The sequence below is a fragment of the Bubalus kerabau genome, chromosome 1 (assembly GCF_029407905.1).
Source record: "Bubalus kerabau isolate K-KA32 ecotype Philippines breed swamp buffalo chromosome 1, PCC_UOA_SB_1v2, whole genome shotgun sequence".
Classification (NCBI taxonomy): domain Eukaryota; kingdom Metazoa; phylum Chordata; class Mammalia; order Artiodactyla; family Bovidae; genus Bubalus; species Bubalus kerabau.
The window spans coordinates 4,316,331-4,336,765 of record NC_073624.1 but is presented as its reverse complement, the minus strand read 5'-3'; the positions used below and the strand labels follow the sequence as shown (position 1 = coordinate 4,336,765).

The following is a 20,435-nucleotide window of genomic DNA, read 5'->3' as shown; positions in this document are numbered from 1 at the left end:
TTTTTAATTAATTTTTATTGCAGTACAGTTGCTTTAATTTTTATCTTAAAGGAAAACTCAGGAAGTAAAACCTAATTGTCCAAGAACTGAATGATCTGAATGAGTTGCTCTGCTCCATTAGCTCAGCTAAGTACTTTCAATGGCTTAAGAAACTGAATTACAAAAATTACTATACAACTTGGAACTCTGTCAAATTCTTTTTTTCTTTTAGTAGCTTTGGAAGATAAATGGCTCCTTGTTAGTTCTACAACAGTGCGTTTGTTGTTGCTAAAACATTCAGACATTATAGAAATATGGAAGACAATATCAACAGTTTACTCTGTAAGTTAATGTGCACTATTGTTTTAAAAACAAAATTATACTCACTGTTGTACAGTTTTCTATTTGCTTTTTCACTTAAAATATAACTTAAATTTCTGTGTACTGCCATAGAAAAATATCTAAGTAGTTACTATTAAGTCTCATTTGACTAAAAAATATTTAGGCCTATATTATTAATAAAGTGCAGAAATCAAACAGTATCTACACTAGGAACTTGTGGTGTCAGGACACACTATAAGGTGACTTTATCTGTTTTTACTTATCTTTACCTCTGGATAGATGCCTATCAGTGCATCAGCTTTGGAATAGAACTCCTCTTTCAGGGAAATGATTATCATCTGAAACTGTTCCCGAGTCTGCTCTTTAATATAACTTGACACCTGGGAGGAAACAGAAAGCACATGTTTCATCAGTAAGCAAAAGCCTCCTTTCTGGGGGCTGTGAGGACAGACTCTGCAGGTCTCTGAATCTGCCCATTTTAGGCGACGAGGCACTTACTTCTCTTTCTGTAAACGCAATAAATCCACTACAGAAATGGAAATAGTTCAGACTGTAAAATAAGAGATTAGTAAAAAAAAATATATAAGGCTCATTAAATCTATGATTGAAAACTTGGAAGAATATTTTTAAGAATAAAACTCTAACTTAAGATACCATGATGTGACTAGGCAATCAATCTTGACAATAAGGTAAAACTACCACTCAGATATTTCTAGGGTAAAGGGTGGTATTTAAACTTCCAACTTCCTATACTGCCATCAAAGCCTCGAGATGAGAAAAATATGGCAATTATATATACATAATCCATAATCAACTCATTTGGTTAGAGGGGAACTCAAAGACTTAATTCTAAGGAATGAGAATAAGAACAAGATAGACTGCATAGAAATGGGTCTTGGTGGACAGACTCTACTCAGAACTTGGAAAATTATGAAGAACAATTTGGACTCAAACTACAGTTTAACAAGTTACTTGCCAACACCCTGGATTTCTCTGCAAGTTTACAGTATGTCTTCTGACTGCACTCAAGAAGTGAAGGACATATTTTGGAAGCAGGAATGGCAGCTTCAGTTGAGGAATGAGTCAGCAGTTGAGGTGAATGATGAGAGGGAGAAAATGCTTCAGGCTAAGAGGCTGAATTCATGGAAGGAACTCCCCCATTAGAGGCAATGGTAGCCACTGTGAGACAGGTCTTTAAAAAGTCTTGGGGTGTTGACAGAATGGAAGAGGAGACAGGATGCAAAAATGTAAGGCATGCATTTTGCTAGGAGTCACGTGTGATAAGGGTTGGGTACCCCGACCACAAGCGGGACTGGAAGCTCCTTCACAGTTGCTCATATTACATCATGCTCATACTCAATTCAGCAGTGGGGTGCCAGGAACATAAATCTCAAAGGGAAACTGGAAATTAAGAGGCTTTTAGTACATAGGATAGTACATATTACAATAGAAAAGAGTAGTAAGTAAGACCTAGTTCTTGAAGATTCCACTAATACAAACATCTAAATTTTGCTAGAAGATATGGATACCTTGGGCTTCCCTGGTGACTTAGCAGTAAAAAATCTGCCTGCTAATGCAGGAGATGCGGGTTTGATCCCTGGTTCGGGAAGATCCTGGAGAAGGAAATGGCAATCTATTCCAGTATTCTTGTTTGGAAAATCCCAAGAACAGAGGAGCCTGGTAGGCTACAGTCCATGGGGTCACAAAAGAGTCAGACACAACCGAGTGACTAAACAACAACGGAATACACTTCAGTTCCCCTTCAGAGAAGGGGAGTGTCCGAAGTCCACAGTGACAGAGCCACCCCCTGCCCCCCACACACAGGATATGGGATACAAAGTGCTAAAATTAACCTCCTGAGGGGAAATTCTCTCAAAAGAGTCAGGCCTTGGAGTCCAATTAGCTGATGCAGATTGGCTGGCATTCCAGAGAGATGAATCAAGACTCTCTTTTTATTCCTGTGTTTCCTTTTCCCAGTCATCCCAACATCTCTCGCAGGTCACAGAACGTGGCTCTGGCCTGTTCTCTACAAGCTTCAGGGGACCCTGGATTTAGTTCCTAACTTTTGTGGGTGTGGCATCAATGTGCTATTCTTATGTATGCCGTGACGTTCAAACAGCAAGGCCCTATAGAGAGCTGGGTTAGGTGAATACAGCCTGGGAAATGCTGGAAGATGACACTGTTCTCAGCAGAAGTTACCCTGGGCTGCAGCTCCTGGAAAGCCCCTGCGTCTCCCAGGATCACACAAGAGGCTCAACAGAGAGAGATCAAAGGAGGTCAACTGCAGAGACTCAGGCTGGTGCCCAAGACTCAATACACCTCTCAGGGTTGGACTCGGTAACCAAGTTTGTAAGACTAAAGTATAACCCAGAATGCCAACTTAACAAATTACTGAGACCTTCTCTCTCAGCATGACCAGAGCTGCTGCTGCTGCTGCTCTTAAGTCGCTTCAGTCGTGTCCGACTCTGTGCGACCCCATGGATGGCAGCCCACCAGACTCCTCTGTCCCTGGGATTCTCCAGGCAAGAACACTGGAGTGGGTTGCCATTTCCTTCTCCAATGCATGCATGCATGCTAAGTCGCTTCAGTCGTGTCTGACTCTGTGCGACGCTATGGACAGCAGCTTGCCAGGCTCCTCTGTCCACAGGATTCTCTAGGCAAGAATACTGGAGTGTGTTGCCATTTCCTTCTCCAATGACCAGAGCAGCCTCCTTATAAACAGCTATAAATGCAAAGTCCAGTCATTTCCGGAAGGCTGATGAACCTAGAATCAAAACCAGGAGTTTAATTCGTCTCCTTCCAGAAATGGATGGCTCTGGCAATAGGACCATGGCCCAGGGTCTCTGCAGGATGGGGCCACCAGCGTTGGCCTCCATCCTGTGGTCACCTTCCAGTCAAGTCCGAAATTTACAGTCAAGATGGCTGAGACGTCTGAGAGTCTGTCACAGGCGGCTCTGTCCGTCTATGTACTGACTGATCTTTAAGGCTGATTTTCAGTTAACGTCCTTAGTTCCCTCATGGTCTCAAATCCTGAAAACAGGATTATGTGCAAATGCACTGACTGGAGACATTTTAATAAATGAAGGGGACCAAAATTTTGAACTTTAATTCCTTTGGAATTTTATTTAGGTATGTTATTTTGGACTTTATTAAACAACTAATTTGGTCCTATTTGCCATGCGGTCTACTTTCAAGGGCCCTCTAGGTCCCAATACCCAGATTTGGGGAAAAGCAAGTCACTCAGCAGCAGTGCTGTGGATCCAGCACAGTGATCCTGAGTCCCCTAAACCCTGAGTGAAAACTACTACCCTGAATCATCTTATTTTTAGATTTTTAACTTAGATTTTGCTTTTATACAGCAACTATCAAACTATGTTTGCTCAGAGTAAATTGCCTTCTGACTGCATCCTGATCCTTGAATTGTAAACACTGCACTGGAAGTTAAATCAGAAAGGAACTTACTTTGCCAATGTTAGTATTGTCCAGGGCTGCATCTACTTCATCTAAAACAAAGAATGGAGCAGGCCGAAAACTAGAAAAAAAATTACAATCAAGTCAGTTACAACTTTGTTTTACAAGACTTGGAGGACAGGACTAAGAATATTCAGAATAAATAAAACATGTCCTTTCGTATGCCTTTGTCTAGGTCACCAATGGCCTCTATGTCGATAAATACAGTGCTCAATTCCCAGTCCACATCCCTTCAAAGGAAGGTGGATGGAACCAGGGTGGTCCTCCCCGACTTCCTCTGACATCAAGGACACCATGGTCCACTCCCCGCCCCACCCACTGCTCCAGGCCCCAATCTCTTTCTGCCAGCTCCTCCACAATCTCTTAACTTCTTGACACTGTGGTTTCTTTGGGGCTCAGTGATCGGAGCACTCTTCTATCTAACTAGCTTCTTTGATGATTTCATCTGCTCTCAAGGTTCTGAGTATCATTCATAGATGGAATGCTCTCACACTCCTACTGACAGTTCTGACTACTCAAACCCTTGCCTCACTGGTCCAGGGGCTTACGCAGCTCCACGTGGTATCTGCTCAAACTCAAGCAAAATCAACCTTTTCACCTACCCTCAAACCCAGCCCCCTCCTGTGCTCCTCTCCAGTTCAGTTAATGGCAGCTCTTATCTCTCTAGTTGATTAGGCTCCCTCCTACCCCATGCCGTGTCTGTGCCCACGCTGGTCCGAACCGCCGCCATCTTCCGCCCTGATTGCTACCACAGCTCCCTAACCTGCGCCTGCTGCTGCTGCAGACAGTCTGTTCTCTACAGGCACCAGGCTCACTCTGGCCCCAGCACTTTCCTCTGCACTCATTTCTTATGTCTAGAATATTCTTCCCTTAAAACGCTCCTCTAGAACACCCCACCCATGTGACTTGATCCCTTAACTTCTTCAAATCTTTGCTCAAATATTACCCTTTCAAAAAGTCCTTCCCAAAAGACTTTAATATTGCAAACCCTTCCCTGTTACTACTGCCATTGCCTCGTCTCTACAGCATCTGTCATTTTCTAATAGTCTCTATATTAGAGAATTAGTTTCCTAATACACCTTATTTATCATCTGTCTTCCCCAGCTAAAATTAAGTCTCTTTGAGGCAGGGTATTTGTTTTCTTGACTGCAATCTCTCCTATGCCCATTAACACCACTCGACACAGTAAATATCTAACAAACGGATGGGGGTGATACCCAGGAAGAGTCGTGTTCTGCTCAGATTCGCTGTTACAGTCCCTGCCTCCTCCGTTTCTCAAAGTCTTCCTGCATTAGTGGCATCTTCTTTTGCTTTCCTATCATCACCAATTCTTTTTCCTTCTTGAGACCAGTAACAAACAGCTGTAAAACTTGTGTTGATCTTTCTGATCGTGAAAATAGAGAGGCTCTATTATCCATACCATAGTTCTTCATCTAGTGCTTTGAATGTTGAAAGCTAATTGCTTCATTTTTAGTAACATCTTTCCTGTGACTTTTTTACAAACTCAGGTGTCACCATGAGCAGTGGAAATGAGGTTAAACCTTTTTTTTTTTTTTCAGAAGAAATACTTTGCTTAACATTCCTTAACTAAATAGCACATCTTGGAATGTGGACTAGGAAAATAACATAAAAGTTAGCTGTTTTTATTTTGTTTGGATTTGTTGTTGGAATTGTTTTTTGGCAATCTTGAATTCAAATCTGGCCATTTGCTACCCCCTTTTCTCCTTTCTTTTCGATTAAGCTGGACATTAGTAGCTTTTCATAATAACAAATTGAATAAAAATCTGTCAAAAACTGAATTCTCTCTTAAATTTGCTGTCTAAATTATTACAGGCCTAGAGCATAACCTGAATTGTCTGGCTTAAAACAATAGCTTTGTATGGCGTACGCTGCATCAAGACAAGTAATAGGTAGATCTTGTGTAGGAAGGGCCGTCCGGCCTCTGCCCTGATGCAGGCAGAGGGCTCACGGTGACGGTACCTGTGCACAGCGAACAGGAGCGCCAGCGCTGCCACGCACTTCTCTCCCCCGGACAAGTTATCCATCGGCATGAACCGTTTGCCTGGGGCCACACAGTTATAGCTAATTCCCTCCAAGTAAGGCTCTTCTGGGTTCTCTGGGCTAAGAAATGCCTGAAACACATGTTATTTATTTAGCAGTATCAAAAAAGCTATTAGTAAAGTTCAATTTGGAACTGCAAAATACTATTGGTTTTATTTTTCTCTGTTTGATGGAAAAATATACCAATACTTGTAAATAATGTATTCAGCTCTATTTATAATCAGAGATAACAAAGTTTACTGGATAGGGAGTACAGGGACAACATTCTAACACATAAAAGATAAGATCTTCCCATCAGTCTGCGGTTCATAGTTCAGAAGCATATGCTGCAGTCAAACTAAAACAGCCTTCATTCAATTCTTCCACTGGTCCTTTTATCAAATCTTTACTGAACACCTATTATGGGTCAAGTTCTATAAGAACAGAGATGAATCCTGCCCTCAAGGAGTTAATGGGTTTCTTCTAGTCTTACTTTATAAAAAATAAGTTAATTTTTGGATTAAAGATCTAAGACCAGAAACTATAAAACTCCTAGAGGAAAACATAGGCAAAACACTCTCTGACATAAATCACAGTAGGATCCTCTAATGACCCACCTCCCAGAGTAGTGGAAATAAAAGCAAAAATAAACAAATGGGACCTAATTAAACTTAAAAGCTTTTGCACAATGAAGGAAACTATAAGCAAGGTGAAAAGACAGCCTTCAGAATGGGAGAAAAGAATAGCAAACGAAGCAACTGACAAAGAATTAATCTCAAAAATATATAAACAGCTCATGCAGCTCAATACCAGAAAAATAAACAACCCAATCAAAAAATGGGCCAAAGAACTAAACAGACATTTCTCCAAAGAAGACATACAGACGGCTAACAAACACATGAAAACATGCTCAACATCACTCATTATCAGAGAAATGCAAATCAAAACCACAATGAGGTACCATCTCATGCCAGTCAGAATGGCTGCTATCAAAAAGTCTACAAACAATAAATGCTGGAAAGGGTGTAGAGAAAAGGGAACCCTCTTACACTATTGGTGGGAATGCAAACTAGTACAGCCACTATGGAGAACAGTGTGGAGATTCCTTAAAAAACTGGAAACAGAACTGCCATACGACCCAGCAATCCCACTGCTGGGCATACACACCAAGGAAACCAGAATTGAAAGAGACACATGTGCCCTAATGTTCATCACAGCACTGTTTACAATAGCCAGGACATGGAAGCAACCTAGATGTCCATCACCAGACGAATGGATAAGAAAGCTGTGGTACATATACACAATGGAAAATTATTACTCAGCTATTAAAAAGAACACATGAATCAATTCTAATGAGGTGGATGAAACTGGAGCCTATTATACAGAGTGAAGTAAGCCAGAAAGAAAAACACCAATACAGTATGAAAGTGACAGTGAAGTTGCTCAGTCGTGTCAGATTCTCTGCAACCCCACGGACTGTAGCCCACCAGGCTCCTCCATCCATGGGATTTTCCAGGCAAGAGTACTGGAGTGGGTTGCCATTTCTGTTTCCAGAGTATTTTCCCAACCCAGGGATCGAACCGAGGTCTCCCGCATTGTAAGCAAGACGCTTCACCATCTGAGGCACCAGGGAAGTCACGCATATATATGAAATTTAGAAAGATGGTATCGATGACCCTATATGTGAGACAGCAAAAGAGGCACAGATATAAAGAATAGACTTTGGACTCTGTGGGAGAAGGCGAGGGTGGGATTATCTTAGAGAATAGCATTAAAACAAGTATATTATCATATGTGAAATAGATCACCAGTCCAAGTTTGAGGCATGAAACAGGGCACTCAAAGCTGGTGTACTGGGACAACCCTGAGGGATGGGATGGGAAGGGGAGTTCAGGATGGGGACACATGTACACCCGTGGCTGATTCATGTCAATGTATGGCAAAAACCACTACAATATTGTAAAGTAATTAGCCTCCAATTAAAATTAAATTAATTAATTAAAAACACCACCACCACCGTCACCAAATTATTCTTGGTTGAAATTCTAAGTATGTGATTCAAGATTACTTCAGTCATAAAATACCGAGAGAAAGAGGGAAACTCACATATATATGACCTGGTCTACATCTTTTGTCCACATCCAACTGCACAGTATTTGCTGTGGATACTGATCACGGAATGGAAAGACCAATACGACAAGGGGCGCGTCTAGACTTGAACCCTGCCTTTAGTTCCTTCCCTTTCCACAGACCCCACATCAACCTTTTCCCCTACATTACCCTAACTCTACTGCAGAGACCACTGACAGCTCTACAAAGTCACATTAGTACAGATCACAGAATGCCAGAGCTGGAAGAGGACGTGGAAACCAGATGACCTAACCCACTCATTGTGCAGATAAAGAAGCAGGACCAGAGATTTTGACTTGCCAGGCTGACTAGACCTAGAACACAGGTCACTGTGATAACCAATTTTCATGAGCTGACTTTACCCAGTTAAGTGGGTCACTCAAGAGAGAGTGATGGTGATTTATCACCATTAAAGAAAACAATATCAAGTAACACAAGTTCCTACTCATATTTGAGGGTGAGAAATACGTACTTGGGCACTGTTGTTTCTGCAGAGCTTCTTGTAGATTTGATCAATTGAGATTGAGATGTGCTCAAAACACTGGTTGAAAAGATCGTATCTCCTTTTTTTCACGTGTTCAAACTCTTGCCTACATATTCTGGCTTCCTTTCTGCTGGCCTCAAAAGCTAAGAGACAATCAGTGTTCTTAATTTTGAATATCACCAAGGGCTTTTCTTATTTTAACTTTAAAGCATAAAACATTTTTTAAGCTAGATTTTGAGTTTGGCCATCTTGAATTAAATCTACCTTCAAAACATCTCAGCTACTATTAAGTCCAAGAAAATGACTATTAAAATTGATGAGCCCCTTTTCTGGGTAGGGTTGATTTTTAAATAATAATAACAAATTCCAACAGAGTTATCTAATATGCCTCTTGTGCTGCTATGAAATAAGACACTGTTCAAAAATAACCAATACACCTGTTTTTAAATTAAAGCAAAACTCTTTTCAAAAAGGAAGAAATTAATAATTCAGCATTAAAAGTACATTACTATAAGATAACAGAGGAAAAAAATATATATAATCAAAACAAAGGTACAGTTCAGGGGGGATTATTGGTAAATGTTACAGAAATCAAAACCCCTAATACCAACGAATATGATCTTGCTATCAACTAAAGTTTAATTTCACCGTCTATGGACTCCTGAAACTTGTCTCTGACAGTCTTCAGGTTCTCCACGGCTCTTAGGTTTGGGGCTGCTGTCTTCAACAGGATATCTTCTTGGGATGCTACTTGTTGTAGGAGGAGTCTAAGCTGGGCCTCAATTTCTTTATCAGATTGTAGAGCCTATTATTGGCAAAGAACAGCAATGATTAGCATGCTACTTAGACCCAAACTGCTGCACTAAGTAGGCACAGGGCCCTTCAGGGTATGGCCCCTATTTCTCTCGCTCTGCATCCAGCCCTGCCGGCCCTGGTAGCCCTCTCTGAGCCTGCAGTGCAGCTTGGGGCACTACTGTGGCTTCCTGGGTTGGCTGTGCCCTTTCATAGCTCAGGCGTCGTGGGTGCTGCCCTCTTGGAACACGCTTCACCTTCGTATTTCTTAATCTGGCTAAAAAAGTAAACAATTCATGTTATTGCTTCTTTTTAAAAATTTTTTTAAATTGGAGGATAATTGCTTTATAATACTGTGTTGGTTTCTGCCATAACATGAGTCAGCCACAGGTATTCATATGTCCCCTCTCTCTTGAACCCTCCCTCCCATCTCTCTCCCCATCCCACCCCTCTAGGTTGTCACAGAGCACAGTGTCACAAAGCAAATTCTCACTGGCTATCTATTTTACATATGGTAATATGTATGTTTCCATGCTACTCTCTCAAGTCATCCCACCTTCTCCTTTCCCCCCTGTGTCCACAAGTCTTTTCTCTATGTCTTCATCTCCATTGCTGCCCTGCAAATAGATTCATCAATACCATGTTTATAGATTTCATATGTAGGAATTAATATAAATATTTGTCTTTTTCTTCAACTTATTTCACTCTGTATAACAGGCTCTAACTTCATCCAACTCATTAGGACTTACTCAAATGTGTTCTTTTTAATAGCAGAGTAATATTCCATGGTATATATGTACCACAATTTCTGTATCCATTCATCTGTCAATGGACATACACTCGTTCATTAAAAAATACTGATCATCTACTATGTATGAGGATTCAATGATGAAAACTACTCTGTCCTTGCCCTTAAAGAGCTAACAGGGAAGTCAGACATGCAAACTGGCGTTGACAACAGTGTGAAGCCCTCCACCAGGTAAGCGTGAGTACTATGGGGCAACAGAAGGGATCCAGCCCATCTGGTTGTTGTTCAGTCACTAAGTCATGTCCAGCTCTCTGCGACCCCATGAACTGCAGCACGCCAGGCTTCCCTGTCTTTCACTATTTCCTAGAGTTTGCTCAAACTCATGTCCATTGAGTCCATGATGCCATCCAACCATCTCCTCCTGTGCTGCCCCCTTTTCCTCCTGCCCTTAATCTTTCCCAGCATCAGGGTCTTTTCTAATGAGTCAACTCTTGGCATCTACTGCCAAAGTATTGGAGTTTTAGTATCAGTTCTTCCAGCGAATATTCTGGGTTGATTTCCTTTAGATTGATTGGTTTGATCTCCTTGCAGTCCAAAGGACTATTCAAGAGTGTTCTTCAGCAACACAATTTGAAAGCATCAATTCTTCAGTGTTCAGCCTTTTTTATGGTCCAACTTGCAAATCCATACATCACTACTGGAAAAACCATAGCTTTGACTATACAAACCTTTGTTGGCAAAGTGTTGTCTCTGTTTTTTAATATTCTAAGTTTTTTATAGCTTTTTTTTTTCAAGGAGCAAGTGTCTTTTAATTTCATGGCTTCAGTCACCATTCACAGTGATTTTGGAGCCCAAGAAAAGAAAATCTGTCACTGTTCCACTTTTCCACCTTTTATTTGCCATGAAGTGATGGGTCCAGATGCCATGATCTTCATTTTCTGAAAGTTCAGTTTTATGCCTGCTTTTTCACTCTCCTCTTTAACCTTCATCAAGAGGCTCTTGAGTTTGTCTTCACTTTCTGCCATAAGAGTGGTATCATCTGCATATCTGAGCTTAATATTTCTCCTAGCAATCTTGATTTCAGCTTGTGATTCATCCAGCCTGGCATTTCACATGATGTACTCTGCATAGAAGTTAAATAAGCAGAGTAGCAATATACAGCCTTGACGTACTCCTTTCCCAATTTCGAACCAGTCCATTGTTCCATGACTGGTTCTACCTGTTGCTTCTTGTCCCGCATACAGGTTTCTCAGGAGAAAAGTAAGGTGGTCTGGTATTTCCATCTCTTTAAGATTGTTTCACAGTTTGTTGTGATCCACACAGTCAAAGGCTTTATCATACTCAATAAAGCAGAAGTAGGTGTTTTTCTGGAATTCCTTTGCCTTTCCTATGATCTAATCAGTAAGTCAATTCAGTTGCTCAGTCATGTCCGACTCTTTGTGACCCCACGGACAGCAGCACGCCAGGCCTCCCTGTCCATCACCAACTCCTGGAGTTTACTCACACTCATGTCCATTGAGTTGGTGATGCCATTCAACCATCTCATCCTCTGTCTTCCCCTTCTCCTCCCGGCTTCAATCCTTCCCAGCATCAGGGTCTTTTCCAATGACTCAGTTCTTCACATCAGGTGGCCAAAGTACTGGAGTTTCAGCTTCAGCATCAGTCCTTCCAATGAATATTCAGGACTGATTTCCTTTAGGATGGACTGGTTTGATCTCCTTGCAGTCCAAGGGACTCTCAAGAGTCTTCTCCAACACCACACTGCAAAAGCATCAACTCTTCAATGCTCAGCTTTCTTCACAGTCCAACTCTCACACCCATACACGACCACTGGAAAAACCATAGCCTTGATTAGACAGACCTTTGTTGGCAAAGTAATGTCTCTGCTTTTTAATATGCTGTCTAGGTTGGTCATAACTTTTCTTCCAAGGAGTAAGCGTCTTTTAATTTCATGGCTGCAATCACCATCTGCAGTGATTTTGGAGCCCCCCAAAATAAAGTCTCTCACTGTTTCCCCATCTATTTGTCATGAAGTGATGGGACCAGATGTCATCTTAGTTTTCTGTTGAGTTTTAAGCCAACTTTTTCATTCTCCTCTCTCACTTTCTTCAAGAGGCCCTTTAGTTCTTCTGCTTTCTGCCATAAGGGTGATGTCATCTGCATATCTGAGGTTATTGATATTTCTCCCGGCAATCTTGACTCCAGCTTGTGCTTCATCCACCCAGCATTTCGGATGATGTACTCTGCACAGAAGTTAAATAAGCAGGGTGACAATATACAGCCTTGACATACTCCTTCCCCTATTTGGAACCAGTCTGCTGTTCCATGTCCAGTTCTAACTGCTGCTTTCTGACCTGCATACAGATTTCTCAAAAGGTAGGTCAGGTGGTCTGGTATTTCCATCTCTTTAAGAATTTTCTACAGTTTATTGTGATCCACACAGTCAAAGGCTTTGGCATAGTCAATAAAGCAGAAATAGATGTTTTTCTGGAACTCCCTTGCTTTTTTCATTATCCAGCAGATGTTGGCAATTTGATCTCTGGTTCCTCTGCCTTTTCTAAATTCAGCTTGAACATCTGGAAGTTCACAGTTCACGTACTGTTGAAGCCTGGCTTGGAGAATTTTGAGCATTACTTTGCTAGCGTGTGAGATGAGTACAATTGTGTGGTAGTTTGAACATTCTTTGGCATTGCCTTTCTTTGGGACTGGAATAAAAACTGACCTCGTCCAATCCTGTGGCCACTGCTGAGTTTTCCAAATTTGCTGGCATATTGAATACAGCACTCTCACAGCATCATCTTTTAGGATTTGAAATAGCTCAACTGGAATGCCATCACTTCCACCAGCTTTGTTCGTAGTGATGCTTCCTAAGGCCCATTGACTTCACATTCCAGGATGTCTGGCTCTAGGTGAGTGATCACACCATCGTGATTATCTGGGTCGTGAAGATTTTCTTTGTCTAGTTGTTCTGTGTATTCTTGCCACCTCTTCTTAATATCTTCCCATGCTTCTGAAGCCTAGCTTGAAGGATTTTGAGTGTTACTTTGCTAGCAGGTGAAATGAGAACAATCACATGGTAGTTTGTACATTCTTTGGCATTGCCTTCCCCTGGCATTGGGATGAAATCTGACCTTTTCCAATCCTGTGACCATTGCTGAGCTTTCCAAATTTGCTAACACATTGAGTGCAGCACTTTAACAACATCATCTTTTAGGATTTCAAATAGCTCAGTTGGAGGTAACATTTAAACTAGAACCTAAATCATGAGCAGAACTAACTTGAGTGAGCAGAGAAGGGAAAAGTGCGGCAGGCATTACCTTCCAGGAAAACTTTCTTGACCCCCTAGAGGCGTTATTTAACATCTGATAAAGGTGTGTTTTAATTCATTGGGGGAAAGAATTTTTTAGAAGATGCTGAGTAAACTGGTTAATTTATGTACCTTCTAAGAAAGATTCTTAGCTCATACTATATATAAAAATAAATTTCAGATAAATTAAATAGGAAAAGAAAAAATCATTAACAGGAAGAGAATGTTTATAAATAGTTACTCAGTAATGTCGTAGAGAGACTTATTAAATATGAAAGCACTAAATAGACTATAAAATAGATAAGAGGTTATTTTCTGATTTCCCAAAGCACCACAATTAACAATAAAAGAACTCAATAAATCTAACAAAATATACTAATATTAAAAATATGAAATAAAAAGGTGTGGTAGTTATTGCTACTTGACATCCATTCTCCATTTCTTCCTTTCTAACAAAGCCCAGGTTGGCCATGTCTCGCTCATAGGGCCCATGAACCCTGCTTGGCCTAAGCGAAGGCCATCCCACTCCAACAGTGACTGGCCAGGAGTGAACATGTGACCCGATTCAGGACACTGTGATGAGAGGACAACTGCTAGATCTCTGTGGAAAAGCTCTTCTTCAACCCTAAGAACAGCACCACTTCAATAGGCGCACTCTCTTCTCTGAGGGTTGTGGTTGTGTTGGCTGGAAGGCAAGAAAGGCCAGAGTCATTTTGCCCTCAGGCTTCAGGACAAAATCAAAACACAAAGCAACATATGGCCACAGGGGTGACAGAAGCAGAGTGAGAGCTATTAGATTAAAGAGGCCATGAGGCTGGGCTTCTGGTCTGTGCTCTGCTGCTATGAAGAGCTTGTCACTTCCTGAGGTTCTGCACTGAGACGCCGACAGGGTGATTCAGGATGCTGGAGTGTGTTGGTTACTTTTGTGTGTTTCAGGACTTTTCTCAATGACTTTTTTATTCATTGTGAATCTTCAAGAAGAGGGAACAGCCTTTCAAAATACTGGCAGAAACTTTTCTTCTTCAACAAGATCTTTCATGGTATTGGTATTCTACAGACTACAGAGGGAGAAATGCTGATATAAACACTTTAAATGTTTTAGGCATTTTATATGTAACCTGTTTATACTATTTCTTTAAAAACTATTAGGAAATCTACTTACCCCCCAAACTATGCTCTGTCATCTAAAAATTATTCTGTAGGATTTATATATTCAATATTACCATAAGTTAGTCATAAACAGAAATCTTTCAGTTACCTTCAAATCCTCTCTTAGAGAGCTGTAGTCCACCTCAATGGCTGCTTCTTTTTCATATATATCAGTTGTTGCCTGGGTACCTTCTGCTTCAGTTCCCAACTGAAAAACACACGAAGCCCTTTCCTTGTTATCTGAAAATGGTGCTCTCTACTCATGTGTCTGTCCCAAGTCCTCCAGTTGATGGCCACCTCACTCAGATGAGAAGATAAAACAGCCTTATGCAGGCCTCCAAGGCCTCGGCTTCCCCTTTAACTTCACTCTGTGTTAGGCTCCCTGCTCCAACCAACCTGGGCTCCTTGAACAGACCGTGTACACATCACTTAGGGCTGGCAAAATGACCTCTGCCTGGACACCCTTCCTCTACACGTCTGTATCTCTTCATCTTCTACCTCGTCTACTAGCCAGCTGCCTTCTCTCAGGATATCCAAGGCCTCTGCCTCAAGTTCTCTTTATTTCCCTCCCTGCTTTGTATTTTCTTTAGCCTATATCACTACCAAACACATGAATATTTTACTGTCTGCCACTTCTTCCCCCGGAAGAATGCGAAGGAAGGGATTTGGGGTAGTTACACTCACTGCTGTAGTCTCAGTGCCTACTGCAACGCTGGAAACATGTATTTCAGTTTCAATATATGTCACTCTGAACGAAGAAAGAGGAGGAAAGAAGGAACAAACAAAGAAGCACTTATTCAGCTGCAGGCCAGCTTTTGGTGTAATGCTGACACCAAAAGCAAGACCTACAAAATAAGCGAAAACCTTTTCTCACTCTTTTACAGATGTTCTCACCTGAAACAAACCAATAAAACTACCTTTGGAAGTAAGTCCACATGTTATATACTTACACTAAAATGGTTCACACAGAAGGGGAATTTGAACACAAAGGGTAACACTGAACCCCTGAATCTCACAACTACTATTTATGATTCAACATTGTACTTTGTATTAAGTTTCTATGTGAGTCACCTAATGCCTTGCTATTTGAAGTGTGATCTGTGGGCCGGCGAGAGCAGGCCTCACCTGGGAAACAAGGTCCCCAGGGGCTTCATGTGCACAGTAGGGTTTGGGAACCAGTGATCTGGTACAGTCTTTCCCACAACATAAGAATTTCCTATGAGAATTCTGGCAGATGTAGGTAACTCATCCCATGTCTGAACACGTCCCATGGAAGGGAAATCTCAGTTCTACCTTACAATAGTTGTAAGACGATTCCTACAACTGCATAAGACAATTAATTCTATGTGGTGATCCTTGTCCAGCCTTCTGGAAAGAGACAATGTATACCCAATGCCTTTTCTGTTTTGGACTTTAGATGACCTTGTACAGCACCCTCATTACATGGCTGCTGTCCATGAGGCTGCAAAAGAGTCGGACACGACTTAACAACTAAACACCAACAACTAGATGTGCTTGTAAAACTTCAATTAGGGACTCACCACTAGAGGCCTTCCCTCATTCTAGCAGGAAGTGCTCCCTAGTAGAAGAAATCTGACTCTGTGTCCTCCACCCCCAACCCCAGTGTCCCCCTGAGGATTAGAAAGAACAAGTATGTTCTGTCCTCTGTGGCAGACCTTCTTCTGCTGGAGGGGAATAACCATATTCCCCAAGACTTCTCTTCCCAGCAAGACACAGTCTGGGCCTTTTCACTATCGTGGACACTTTACTCTCAGAAAACATCATGCTTTAGAAAGTAAATGCAATATTCCAATGTGGTTTGACCAGCACAAAGTAGAGCAGAACTATCACTTTTTAGATAACGATTCAGTATTAATCCAGCTTAAGGTATTAATACCTGCTTTGAAATAACCACTATGAATATGAAAGTCATTCACCCTAATAAACAAGTAAATAATTTCACATTCATGGTGGGCACATATGTTGGAGAATACTTCTGAAAGTTCACCAACTGAAAAAACAATAGGACCAAAGCAGCAGCAGGAACACTTGACCAGCAGCATTTACTTAGATATCAGTCATTAAAGCTGCTGCTGCTTCCACACTATTCAATGACAAACCTCTTCTAAAATTACAGCCTTTTAAATAGACTTTCCATTTCTCTCTATATTATTGTGAGTACTGCTTTTCTGCTTCCATCCACTTCTTCTGTTACAGACCCTCCCTTCCCTCTTTCTGCACCCTTAAGAGTGGACACATGATTCAGAATGAACCAGAGTTCTTCCTCAGGATTTTTCTAATTGAGGGCAGGAGAGAGGTGTCTTCCCGCTCTGGTCAAAGCTAGTGGTTACAGCTGCAGCCATGTGAGGAAAGCTGATCTGAACAAATAAAGCCAATACATACTAAGTTCTCCACAGTGTTCAAATTCCTGGACCATGTCACAGGGGAGGCAGCCTTCACTTCAGTCCTATCCCCTGACCTCCCATTCCCCCTTTAAAGCCATCTGAGTGGGGCTCATGACATTTGTGGCCAATAAAGTGGCTTCTCCTTTCCTTCCATCTGGGATGTACTCTCTGCTAAAACAGAGAAAAAAGACTCTTTTTTAGGCTTAGTTGTGCAGCTTACAGTATATTGGTTCTCTGACTAGAGATCGAACTGGGGGGCCCTGGCAGTGAGACTGCCAGGGAATCTCTTCCCTTCCCCAGCAAAAGACTTTTGAGTATAATATAACACCAGAATTATGCTATGAGAAGTAGTCAAAATCAGCAAGAGAAAAACTGTTTCACAGCTGCTTCATACTGAAGAAACCAAAGGACTGAACGCCTCTTCTGGAGTAGAAACTGGAGGGAAATGCATGGATTTCTGACTGGTGACAAAGCAGAAAGGGGAGGAGGGAGGTGGAAAGGGGACTACAGGGAAGAGATCACTAAAGATTTAAAAGATAATTTGAAAGGTAAAAGAACTATGTTCACCATCCTTTGCATTAGCTAATAGTCAGATATTCTTCTTGAACTATGTCGTCATATCTTTCCTAACATAAGCGGCAGAACAAAAGGGTATATAAGCGTCCCGCCGACCTCAAGAGTACTGTGTAGTATGAATGTGATGAGAAAGCAAAGGAAGCTAACAGAAAAATGTCCACCATGGGGAGACTTCAGTCTCACCTTTTGACTCCCTGGGTATCTATTATCACCTTCCCCACACTGTCATCGCCTGGACAGACTCAGTGAGTCATGTTTCTACTGAAAAGGACCTCAAGTTGTTGGTGAAGCTGCAGAACAAGATCCCTCCACACACCACCGACGGTGTTCCCAGAGTACAGCACTGCTCATGCTGTCAGGCATGTGCCCCTGCCTGCAACGGACTGTGGCTACCCCATCTCTCCAGAATGCCCCTGAACTATGGAGCTAAAAGGATACGGATTAGCAGGAGAAATAAGAGAGCTATACAAAGTGCCCAGTCTTCTGGAATGAGGATCATTTTGCCCTTTTCCCTTCCCAGGCGAGATGTTTTTTCTGCTAATAAAGCTTTAGAACAAGACTAAGAATCTGCATGGCTACAACTTCACTAAGCAGACAAAGGCCTACTTAAAGTCCCACACAACTGCACATACTTTAAATCACTTGCTAGAGTACCTCCACTTCAATGATGTCATCCAGCGACCCCAACAAAAGAACTATTTCAATGTCTTGAACTTTGCAGTCAAGCAACATGTTATGCTTCTCTAACCGATTCTGTTCCAGAGAACTCTGAAGGATCACAACTTCTTTTTGCCATTTTCCCACTTCCCTGCAAATACACAGATATGAAAAAGTGATTATATTTTACTAATTACATAAAGTTCCATTAGGAAGAAAAACGTGTTTATAAATTTACATGAAAAAATTTTTTTCTTTCAAGTGCTGTTAAGATGCAGAGTTAGTCCATGAATGCTTGTAATTTAAACTTTAACACTCCTGACAAAGGCCACAAATATAATTATTTAATCCAAGGGAACATTTCCAATAATATACTTTACTCAGGCTAACAACAATACAGTGCTCTCCCAGTTACCTTATTTTTAAATCTGTACAATTTTTCAAGGTGTATCTCTCTCAATATAAGTTCTACATTTTAGAACCTCAAACCAAGAGAAAGTGTCTGTTAGCAAGATAAATGTCTTACCAGTTAAGTCATTACACACCTAATAGTCTAAACTCTATTACCACCATCACCACCACTAATGTAAGGCCTTCTATCTTAATGAGGGCTTAGGAGTCTTACCAGCTGAAACAAAAGGGGGACTTTAAAGAGGACCCAGAAGACTAAAAATAAAAGAAAATAAATTAAGAATTATATGGTTTTCAAGAATCTGATGATAGAGATGTGGTTCTATTTAAATTAAGTATAAGCCAAAAAAAAATCATGCGTAAACAAACTAAATTCCACTCAAAAATCTTAGACAAAGAATTTTCTGGCAGCATCTTGAAACACTAAGACTTTGAACATTGTAAAATATTCAAGAGTTTGAGCAAAAATAGAACTCACTGCACCTGTTCACTTATGGTTGTGTCAATCACACAGGGGAGCAGATGTCATTGGTTCAACAGGCCAGTGGACTCAAAGGGCTACTGGTCATCATCACAGCAAATACATGCTCATTGTATGCCAGGTACTGTTCTAAGAACCATATGAACTCATTTAATCCTTACGACTATTCTATGACGTAGGCACTATTACCATCCCCGCTTTACTGATAAGAAAACAAAGGCACCATATATAAGCAGCAGAGCTAGGGCCTGGAACCATGCAGTATGGCTCCAGATTCTACACCTCACTCGCTATGCTGTCATACAGACTAGCAGGGCCTTCCTAACAGGAAGGGACTGGTGTCAAGGAGATCTATGGTAAGGAAGCTGAACCTCCAATACTCTGACCACCTGATGCGAAGAACTGACTCATTGGAAAAGACCTTGATGCTGTGAAAGATTGGAGGTGGGAGGAGAAGGGGATGACAGAGGATGAGATGGTTGGATGGCATCACCGACTCAATGGACATGGGTTTGAGTAAGCTCCAGGAGTTGGTGATGGACAACACGGAGGCCTGGCATGCTGCAGTTCATGAGGTCGCAAAGAGTCAGACATGACTGAGTGACTAAACTGAACTGAACACTTTGTATAGGTTTCTCTTTACTCATTTAAAAGTACTATACACTCTAAACAACTAACCACCTGTCTTGGTTTTTCCCCTAAGTTGCAGTGCTTGATAGATGCAATAGGAGACCAAAAGCCACATAAAGGTACATATTCAAATAATAAAACTTCTATAATAAATTTCAAATTGATGGTAAACATTTTTTAAACTCTTGATAAACTTTTAATCACCTATCAATGGCCAAAAACTTCTTTCGTTCCTCTTCAATTTGAGCTTGGACTTTCTCAACGTTGGTATTCTGAGTGAAAAATTCATCCTTAAGTTGCTGCTGTTTTTCCATGAGTTCATCCACAATTTTGAGACAATTTTTTTCAACCTGTATGGAGATGATTCACATTACAGGCTTACAATCTTTTATATTAATAAGGCCAACAGGTCATTTTATTATTAATACAACCATCCCAGTCATTCCAAGACAAATCCTGTCCTGCATGCTGCCAGAGCCTCCACTGTAGAATGTGACCCACTCCTGTTTACACTACCAGGTAATCACTACCTACCTTTCTCTTTCACTTTGGATTCATTTCCCAGCTTGCTGTCATCTGACTTCTGTTTCCACGGTCCAGTGAAAACATTCTTCCTACCAGACTTTACCTTCTTGGCTCTAACTTTAGCCTTTTCACTTTAACTTTGCTCACTTCCTTTCTCCTCACACGCTGGGGATCGTGGCTGTCTTCATAACCAAGGCAACCACTCCTTCCAGAACTCCATCCTTGCTCCACCGCTCTTCGCTGCCTACTCTCTGAATTTACATAATGGATTCAATCTACTCCAATAAACCAGCCTAGACTTCTCCTAT

General features: G+C 41.3%; 1 protein-coding gene across 5 annotated transcripts in view; it reads right to left on the bottom strand.

Annotated features, from left to right (window-relative positions):
• The window catches only part of SMC1B (structural maintenance of chromosomes 1B), an 82,302-nt gene that overhangs the window by 1,183 nt on the left and 60,684 nt on the right, over positions 1–20,435 (bottom strand). For all 5 annotated transcript variants that reach the window (XM_055563321.1, XM_055563460.1, XM_055563184.1 and 2 more), the window contains 8 exons: positions 19,807–19,952; positions 18,078–18,231; positions 14,552–14,650; positions 9,095–9,251; positions 8,435–8,589; positions 5,773–5,924; positions 3,784–3,853; positions 591–701 (listed from right to left, as the gene is read on the bottom strand). In XM_055563321.1, the coding sequence (XP_055419296.1) occupies positions 591–701; positions 3,784–3,853; positions 5,773–5,924; positions 8,435–8,589; positions 9,095–9,251; positions 14,552–14,650; positions 18,078–18,231; positions 19,807–19,952 (1,044 nt within the window). The remainder of the gene's footprint in view (positions 1–590; positions 702–3,783; positions 3,854–5,772; positions 5,925–8,434; positions 8,590–9,094; positions 9,252–14,551; positions 14,651–18,077; positions 18,232–19,806; positions 19,953–20,435) is intronic.